General features: G+C 40.8%; 1 protein-coding gene across 1 annotated transcript; it reads left to right on the top strand.

Moving 5' to 3' along the window:
• The first annotated feature begins 291 nt into the window (after window positions 1–291).
• foxa2 (forkhead box A2) lies at window positions 292–3,340 on the top strand. Its single transcript, XM_042073283.1, has 3 exons — window positions 292–511; window positions 757–1,173; window positions 1,818–3,340. The coding sequence occupies exons 2-3, from the start codon at window positions 1,102–1,104 to the stop codon at window positions 2,985–2,987; spliced, it is 1,242 nt and encodes a 413-aa protein (XP_041929217.1). The 5' UTR covers window positions 292–511; window positions 757–1,101; the 3' UTR covers window positions 2,988–3,340.
• Window positions 3,341–10,142: the final 6,802 nt, after the last annotated feature.

The following is a 10,142-nucleotide window of genomic DNA, read 5'->3' as shown; positions in this document are numbered from 1 at the left end:
GAAAACATTAAATTAAATTGCTTGCGTGTTCAGTTTTTAAAAGAAATAAACTCACATTCTCATAATCAAACGAAAATATGGTCCTAAGTCCCATGATCAAAAATATTATATAAACGTTTATTTTCAATGTAGCCTAGGCCGTTAGACAGCAAGAGCCCGACTCTACAAATCAATACAGCCGTGACCCTTGAGCCGGGGTATTTGCAGATAAACCATTCTGGTAAATGACGTCCAAACTGAAATAAAACCGTGAAAAAGCACAAAGTGTTGTTGCATGCAGGTCATAGGGAGGACTGAGCATGTTGGGTATTTACAAATAGGCCTATCCGATTCTAAGAATGCTGCTTTTGCAAGCGACAATTATCCAAAGTTAATAACTTATAGGCCTAATGCAATTTCGAACGACATGATGAAAACAGAACCTTACACTGCGTGTAACCTGTATTTCAAACAGCCTCCACTTGCGCGCAAAATAGCCATGCATTGCAACCTGCAAATTATTATCAAACAGGTGAAATGATTCGTTTAAATTACATGTCTGTTATACTTGTAATATTTTATTTTTGGCTGCAAACTCTATAAATGAAAAGAAAAAATAGTGTTTAAAACGTGCTGCTGCATTCAAATGAGGTGGTGCACATAATGCATACTCCCAAACAATCCATTTTCAAAGATTCCCTTTCTTCTTTTGAAATACAATAAGATGAGCTTATAATGATTCTTTTCAAATGGGCTGTTCTTTTCGGCGAACTGCAGGTGTACAATAGGGGGGCCAAATCGAGGAGTCTCGCGCTTAGGTGTGAGCAGATTATTCAAATAGGGGCCAAGCGAAGAAGTAGGGATTGGAGGCTCGCCCAGCACACAGAGCTATATCATAGAGTTTACAGCCAGCAGCCAACGTCATTTGAACTCCAGTCATCATCAGACGTCTCTCCACGCCCGTGGACACAGCACGGCTGGCTCAAAGACACACATGCGTCAGTCCTTGACAAGGGAGCACGCCGACGACCCAAGTTGTGGTTCGAAATAACAACCTTTTCGTGGAGGACGCATTGCCTTTTCTTCGTCGAAGAAACGGTTTGAGAAGTGGGCGAAACTTCCATGATGCTTGGAGCAGTCAAAATGGAAGGACACGAACACTCAGACTGGAGCACTTACTACGCCGAACCCGAGGTTCGTACCTATAATGTATATTTTTGCGTCAAAAGCCGATCCCGTTTTATACAACTCAATATTAGCCCTGAGATAATATTAACTTTGCGATCAAATATTGACTTGAGGCGCCTCCAAATCCTCCCCCATCTCGACGCGCAGAACTGTCCTTACAAAGTTGTGTTTGACAAGAGAGGATAGCCCTTCTTTTCCATTCACAATTCACTTATTTAAACATTAGTTAAATGCTACTATTGATCTTGTAGTGTCATAGGCAAAACTGTACTACACAGTTTATTTTTTAATTCCTCAGACAAACATTTAGTCAGTGTTTTGTAAACAGTCAATAGACAGCGATATGTTTTTTTTTTATTATTTTGCTTTACCATAAGACTATGTGGCAGCTTAAAACATTATAAACATATTTTCTGAGTTTTTGTTTTTAAAGCGACATCATATATATTATATTTGCAAGTGCCTGTAGACTACAACCATGTTTTAAGATCTACAAGTAGCAAACAAATATGATGCATCTTTTACTTAGGCCTACAGTTAGCTTACTATGAATGTTTTTATGCTGGTTGTATATAATATGCAATATACAGTTTTTCATGCAATTTATGCAATTGCAATACTAATGCCAGTTCCATGATCTCTGTTTTCAGTGTTACACATCGGTTGGCAACATGAACACGGGACTGGGAATGAATTCAATGAACACTTATATGAGTATGTCCGGAATGAGTACGACGGCCAACATGACAGCCAACTCAATGAACATGTCCTATGTCAACACAGGAATGAGCCCCTCGATGACGGGCATGTCACCGGGCCCTGCAGCGATGGGGGGCATGGGCGCAAGCATGGCTGGCATGAGTGCAGCTCTGAGTCCCAGTATGAGTCCCATGGCCGGGCAACCACCGTCCATGAATGCCTTAACCTCGTACACCAACATGAACGCCATGAGCCCAATGTATGGACAATCTAACATCAACAGATCAAGGGACCCGAAGACGTACAGAAGGAGCTACACGCACGCCAAGCCACCGTACTCGTACATTTCCCTCATTACAATGGCCATTCAGCAGTCGACTAGCAAGATGCTAACGCTAAGTGAGATCTACCAGTGGATAATGGACCTTTTCCCATTTTACCGTCAGAACCAGCAGCGCTGGCAGAATTCCATACGCCATTCGCTTTCCTTTAACGACTGTTTCGTGAAAGTTCCCAGATCCCCGGATAAACCCGGCAAAGGTTCATTTTGGACACTGCATCCAGACTCTGGAAACATGTTCGAGAACGGTTGCTACCTGAGGAGACAAAAGCGGTTTAAGGTCGATCTAAAAAAACTCGGCAAAGAGTCCGGGAAAAAGACTTCGGAGGGTGGATCTAGCAGTTCGGAGAGCTGCAATGGAAACGAATCTCCCCACTCCAATTTATCCTCCAATGAACATAAAAGGTCGCTCTCAGACATGAAGTCAAGTCAGGGCTTGAGTCCAGAGCACGCAGCCTCGCCGACCTCGCAGGCGCAGCACCTACTCGCGCAACACCACTCGGTGCTGGCGCACGAGGCGCACCTGAAGCCGGAGCATCACTACTCTTTCAACCACCCTTTCTCCATTAATAACTTAATGTCATCAGAACAGCAGCATCACAAAATGGACCTTAAGACTTACGAGCAGGTGATGCACTACTCTGGCTATGGCTCCCCCATGGCCGGAGCCCTATCCATGGGCTCGATGGCTGGCAAAGCTGGTTTAGACTCTTCAACCTTAGCCCCAGATACATCATATTATCAAGGTGTGTACTCTAGGCCCATAATGAACTCTTCTTAAAATAAAAGAAGGGTGATCCCTGACGGATCTTTTCCACATTTGTACATTTGTAAAATTTGAAGTTTACCCATATGTATCTCAAATATTTTCGACGTTTCCCACTGATTTAGTTGTGAAGTCTGATTAGTAATTATTTTCAAGTGTTTTGAAAGAAAAGTATCGGACTTCGACTCTCAATGCGGATCAAACAACCTGACTTTAACACATCTGAATATAATGGGGTTCTCTCAGGACTTGCGGGAGGGCGAACCTCTTCAATTCTTTGTGTAAATCTTTATTTATGGCTTGTAAATGTGTATACTTGTAGTTGACCGCAAGAACAGAAAGTATATTAAAGTGTTATTTGGATTTTTTCTGAGAATGGTTGTATTCGTTATTTTTTGCGTAAATATGGCTGTCACTGTCCATTGTTTTTGAATAATGACTTCACTAAAACAAGTAACCTGTCTCTTGATTTTTTATCGGGTCATTGAAGAAAAATAACATAATTCTTCAAAACGCATCAAGGCATGCATGATAATATTACAATTGGATTGAATGTTGTTTAACCAGCAAATTACACACTTTTCAATTTCAATTAAGCAACATATTTCGAAGAGTAGCCTTCAGAGACAGCTACAAAGAAAATATAAAGAAAATCCCATAGCCTAGATACACTCCAAGCAAGTAGCCTCAGTTCTACAATCAGTTACCAGCGTAAATAGACGCACACATTGACAATCAGATATACACAACACAACTGTATTTTTAAAGATGTCAATAAAAATATGTGATGAGACAGCCAAACATATGTGGGTACCAGTCCATACACTTCAACCCATGCATGAAACAGCAATGTTAATACATGAACACAGGAAATAAAAAGCATACCAAAACATCGGTGAACACAGGAAATAAAAAACACACCACACAAAGCCTAGTTCTGTTACAGTAGGTCTAATGCACGTCTCTGTCAACGATGATTATGCAATATGATTGCTTATAGGCAGGACAAAATGGTCGGACATTAGCTTAACAAGGCCAAACATTTATGATGATGACGACGACTGTTTATTATTATTATTATTATTATTATTATTAGTAGTAGTAGTAGTAGTATAGGCCTATTAATAGTAGTAGTCTTATTAGTAGTATTAGTATTGGCATGGAATTATATAATATTATATATTATAATTAGGGGATGAATAATGAAATCCCAATTCCATTGGATTTTATTTTTTAATCAGTTATCATATTAACAGTAAGCTACAGTTCGGATAGAAGAACTATCAAAACAGCCCCCATACCCTCTGTCGTCTTTCTGCCCTTGAAGAAGACACAAGTGGTGATCTGGAAAAGAAATTTGTTTCATTATCACATAAAAGGCTCCTGTGGCGGAGTAGAATGGTGGCTTGGAAGGGGTTCCATTTGACTACAAAGGCGCTCCAATGTGGTGCACTATCTACACGGCTCCCCAGCACTCACTCATTGTCTTCAGGGTATTTAGAAACTAGTGCCACTCTTAAAAGTGATCCTGTCTGATAAGGCACCCTGAATAAAATCACGGAACTCTCTGGCAGCCGTCATGAGACCTGTCCCAATGGTGACAAGTGAGTCGAGACTTTGATCAGGTTCTCGCCATCACTATAATGCTATGTTCAGAATGCCCCATGTTTTTACATTACTGTGAAAACCTCCGCCTCAGCATAAACGAATGCTTTAGTCGCGTTTCCTGTGCCTATTTTATACTTGTGATCTGAGGGTAAACAAAAGCTTGTAAACAATGAAATGGTTGTATTAATACTTATAGGATGTGTACATGGAGGGCCAAATTGTGGGAGTGTAAACTTTGAATAGGAGGACGTCACATCTCAGCAAATTTACACAGATATTAAATTTTGCTGCCTTCATTTTAGACATAATGCTAGGCTGAATTTTTATAGCACACTGATCGATATCTCTGTAAAATAATCATTTTTTTAAACTAGCGGGGCAGTGAAATCTTTGCTTTGTGCTAAAGTCAACAGTGACAGAGTTTGAGCTCAAATAAATGCTGCGATGCCTCCAAGCTCTATGCAGACGGCTGCAGGCGAGGCTCTTTAGTCGGTCTCCGGTTGCTTTCCAATATGCTGCACTTATCAGGTAGGACCATTTCATGGTGTATTTTAAAGAAACAAAGTTTGTTTCAATTTAAAGTTTGGAGTGCAGGGCGCGGTGAGTGTTGAACTGGCTTCAGGTATTGCTTTGAGGAAGTAACAGATGAGTTCACGCATAAGGTCCACGAGGCCCCATTGAATTTCATGAAAGTTATATCTGGTTCAAAGACAGGGCGATTTGCAGGGGTTGTGGCGAGGGTGCCTCGTTGCCCCAGCTTCATTCAGCGGCGTGTCAGAGAGCTACTCCAGCTGATTGATGTTCCCGATGGAGCAGAGAAGGCACACTTATTTCAACGTTAGTAGGATAATTCCTTGTGCTGTATAGCCTACGGGAACCTTTGCGTTAACAAGCGACGTCTTTTGCTGAAACGACATCGCTTTTGGAGTTGATTTGTCTATGAAACGATGTTGCTTCCCTTTGTTGCATGCCGAAATGTTTTGTCCATGCTATTCTGAATGCGGGATTAGTCAAGGTGGGGTTGTCTATTCAGTGCATCGATGCCTCCCATTGAAGATCTTGTCAGAAATGAAACCTGCACGAATCAGTATTGTTTCTAATCAATGAACTCTAGCTATGCTTAAGTACATTTGAGCCTACTGAAATGTATCATCAATAGTTAGGCCTATTTAAATAATAATAATAATAATAATAATAATAATAATAATAATGTGGTATTATTATAAGTAATATTTATTATAAGTAATTATTATAATAAAAATATTGTTTTTCTTTTATAAATGGACGTTTTCTTGTTTTCAGTCGTGCTCTAACTCCACGAATGTTTTGAAGAGAATCTTGGTTAAGGGGGAATTTTCCATAAGTAGTTTTGCGCAAATTTTTTCCATACAGACAATATCATGCAAATAAATATGTTTATTAGGCAACTAGGACACCTCGTGAAAAGGATGGAGAAGGGTTACTTTCAATGACTCAAATACCAACACTGGGAAAGAAATAAGCGCGGGGAACCCCGGCATGTGTTGTTATAGCAACAACAGCGATGGAGTTTTTTTTAATTCTGTTTATAAACTGAATTAATGACATTTCTTTCCATGAACCCACTTTGCGTAATGGCGCATTTCCAAATTATCTAAAGAGTTTTCCTAATGTCGGTTCGGCATAGCAAAAATATGCCATGGAAGGTGTGTTAAAAAGGAAGTTGTGTCTCCTGAAATAATATCATGAAGTGGAAATGGATGCTGCAATGGCTTGAAGAATGCTGCAATGGCCATAGGCCTAGCACTATTTTATCATTCGAACAGTATACGGTTGCATGAGTGTAAGACTGTTAATAAGTCATTATTGTAGCAAAGTGTTCTTAGTTCATTTCTCGTTTATCATGGCCAGGCCTATGGCGTGCGTTACAGAAAATCCCATTATGGGCCATACCATTGTGTAGCCTATTTTTGGGCCAGCAGCTAATACAGAATGCACAAATATACCAAGGGCTGTCCATTTGAAATGGCAAGGATATGTGACAGGCTGTCCTATGTCTTTTGTTTGATAGGCCAAGTCACCAACAGTTTTCGGTGGGTCTGCCAGGGTCTGGAACACCCAAGTAGAACTGTCTCCTGGGTGATCGCGGGGTACCGATCTTACAAGCTGTAATTCTGCTTTAGCCTATTGCAGGGGTGGGACCGTCCACACTATCCCGACTTAACTCCTCTTTCACGCCAAATACTCCTAATCCCATATCTTAGCAAGGGAAACTGCCATCCCACAGTATATTAAAGGACAACAAAGTCAAAACCCAAAGCCATTCGGGGAGCTCTTAAAGGGCACCTTTCTCAACGCGCGGTGGGCCTATAGACAGAACTTATAATAAAAATAAAAACTTATAAAAAATAATAATTTTAAAAAAAGTGAGATAGACGCACTCGCACGAGAAGATAAACCAGGGACCAGTGACGAAAACATAAATGTGACAACTTGTTAACAGACTCATCAAATCAAGTATTTATTTCAAATAATTTCCACGAGACTGTCTAGGCTAACTTTAATTTCATATCTGAAATGCTGCACATGCCTGCTAAATATACAAGTCAACGCACGTGCATAGGCCAGTTTATAACTGAGAACTGAAAAATACACAAGGGTTTTGTTTGATATTATTTTTCAGAAAAGGCATCTCATCAGTAGTGAGGCATACTTAGTTTCCAAATAACTCTCCTTTACACATGATGTTGTCTCTTGTTTTGAGGAGAATACAATTTTAATTTATTTAATTATTTAACTTAAGTGCAGGTGACATCCTGAAAATAAAAGATAAACCAAGTGATGTATGTAAATTTGTTCTACCAAATATATAATATATAAAATGTAAAACACAATATTTGTCAGATTAGAATATATGAGATCCCATTGAATACAAACCTCCAATTTGCACTGGAAATAGTTCCCCACCAATTTATAAAATAACTATTAAGAAAGAATTTAGAAACATATAATGCATAGTAAAAAAAATCAATAATGCATACACACAATATTTAGTATATAAGTGAGAACAGCTATTTAAAGGCTGTTTAGTTAATTCAATAACAGTTACTTTAAGTTGCATTAATTCAATAAACCTTTCCAAGTTGGGGGGTTGGGGAGTATATTTGTTTGTGTGTGTGTGTGCGTGCGTGCATGCTCTTGGTCCAATACGTTTATGAAAAAAGCAGAGAAATGTACAAATATTCTCATATTTGCTTATAGATGGACTTAAGCATTTAGTACAAAATGTTTCATTGAGACACAGTAGCCCACGTAATCCAAACCAATGTTGTCTTTTGTACATCAGTGGGATGCTTCTACCAATCTCAGGGTCCACTAAACGGACAGTTATAGATAACAAGTGTGAGATTGCAGAGCACTCTGTTCTGAGGGTCATTTGCATTTCAAATGCCGAGATTGTCATGCAGCAAATGTACTGTGAAATGTGACCTCTAAAATGATTTAGGAGAAGCAAGCTTTTAGAAATGCTGCATATTTTGCTGCATCACAGGACAGACAGACTCGCTCTTTTAGGAAAATAAGTCAGACAGGAGACAGAAGAGGCCAAGGTGGTCAAAAACACTGGTCAGGGGAACGAGGGGGGGGGTAGATAGATAGATAGAGAGAGATAGAGAGAGAGAGAGAGAGAGAGTGGTGAGAATGTGGCGCAGGTTAGAGAGGATTCCTCACTACCTTCACAGCACGGTGCGAAAATTCCAGCCCATGGATCTCTCACCCTCTGAGGACAGGCCATGACAAGCCAGCAGGGCCGCCCAGGAGGTGCCACTCAGTCACGGCACTTGATTGAGCGCACTGTGTGACTGCAGCAGACCTGGCTGTGCTGCAGCGTATAGGGCAGCTGGCATCTCACACATCTGTCAGAAGGGGTTTCAAACACAGTCATTTTGACAACTGACATTGCCTGCGTGCACCGCGTTGCGTTTGGTTGCGCTGACACTGCTAACAACATGATCGTTGATGTTTTGTATTTTTATAACATTTCCCTGTGATGGTTAATCAAACACAGGACAGAGGTGGGGCAGCCATTATACATACCATGTTATTTCTCTTCTAGGGTGGCCTAATCTAGCACTAGAAAACAGGGCTGGGAAATGATAGGAATTGTAAGTGCCTGGAGAGGCAGACTCTGGCTCTGGCTCTGGCTCGGGCATGTTTGGCAGGTAGATTTCTTTTGGTTATTCATCAAGATAACACAGGTGTTCTCAGCCATGCAGAGAGCCACATTTACATAGCTCAGGCATGAGTAGAGCTGTCAGTGTGTGTCCCGAGACAGGAAAGGTTCATTTTGAATTCTTCATCTCTCAAAACGCCCCCGTTTGCAACTGATTGGGGTTATTCCAGTGAGCTCAGGACTCTGTTCTCTGTGCTGTCGAGTCCGGCTGGTGGCCTGTGGTCCACAGATGAGGCTCTGGGCCTGCATTAGGATCGCAGCCACTGGATGCATCTCCGCTGTTTTTTGTGTGTTTGTGCATCCCTGCCCAATGTAGACATTAACACACACATGTGCAGGATATAGGTGCCAATGTCTCTCCGTTGCATTCGCCAATGCCTCGTCTGTCCAGCCTCCACAAGGACACATAAGTCATTAAAAGTTAATGAAGGCCACAAACAGCATGCTCTGGCGAATCATTTAGACCCACCAAACCAATCTTCACATCCGGCTTAAAGCAAACAAGCCCAGCTGCCCCCAATGAGGCACTGTGAATGACAAGCCACGTAATATTCTGTCCTGCATGTGTTCTCCATGCAAGGATGCTCAAAAGTGGAAAGGTTATTTCAGTCCGTGGCTTGTCCAATTCGCTCTCTGTGTAAGAGGTGTGTTTTGAAGGTGAGCGCTCCAATTTCAGTGACACCACAATGCGTGTTAGGTACAGACATACCACTTTAGCATTCATGAGGTTTTTGTTTTGTTTTGTTCCAGGAATGGAGTATAGCACTGCTCTCCACCATATGCTCACGCTGAGGAAATAGATGCGGCGTTTTCACACTTAAAGTTCTGGGATTGTAATCCCATGCAAAACAATCTCTGGTGCGTGTACACAGCCCTGGCGCGGTCGATGGGGAACAAACATAGTGGCTCCGACTGAGCAGTGAACAATTCCAGCCGCGATGCTTCAGCAGCACGCAAGGGAGGGGTGTACTTAGATAAAATATAATAACCTTTTGAAAAAGTGAATCATATACTGCATCTTTTACACGTTTATATTTCTAAATAAAAAAGCAAATACAAATGATCATTTATATATACTGCTCAAAAAAATTAAGGGAACACTTTAATCATAAACTGGATTGGTACTCTGACACTGTTTGGTTCTAAGCACAAGTAAAAACTTTGAAGCGAGTGTTTTATTTTGCAAGAACTGTCAGACATTCTGTGAAAGTAGTTTGAGAATGGAGAAAAGGGTGGAAGGTTTCAAAAAATGTGTTTTAACAATTGTGGAAAACTGTAAGTGTTCCCTTAATTTTTTTGAGCAGTATATATTGCTCAATGCCTGGTGTTATTAGTTTGGGTTTAATTTGATT

This window comes from Alosa sapidissima, chromosome 19 (genome assembly GCF_018492685.1).
Source record: "Alosa sapidissima isolate fAloSap1 chromosome 19, fAloSap1.pri, whole genome shotgun sequence".
Taxonomy (NCBI): Eukaryota; Metazoa; Chordata; class Actinopteri; order Clupeiformes; family Clupeidae; genus Alosa; species Alosa sapidissima.
The sequence above is the reverse complement of the archived record's forward strand: the minus strand, read 5'-3'. Positions and strand labels throughout refer to the sequence as shown.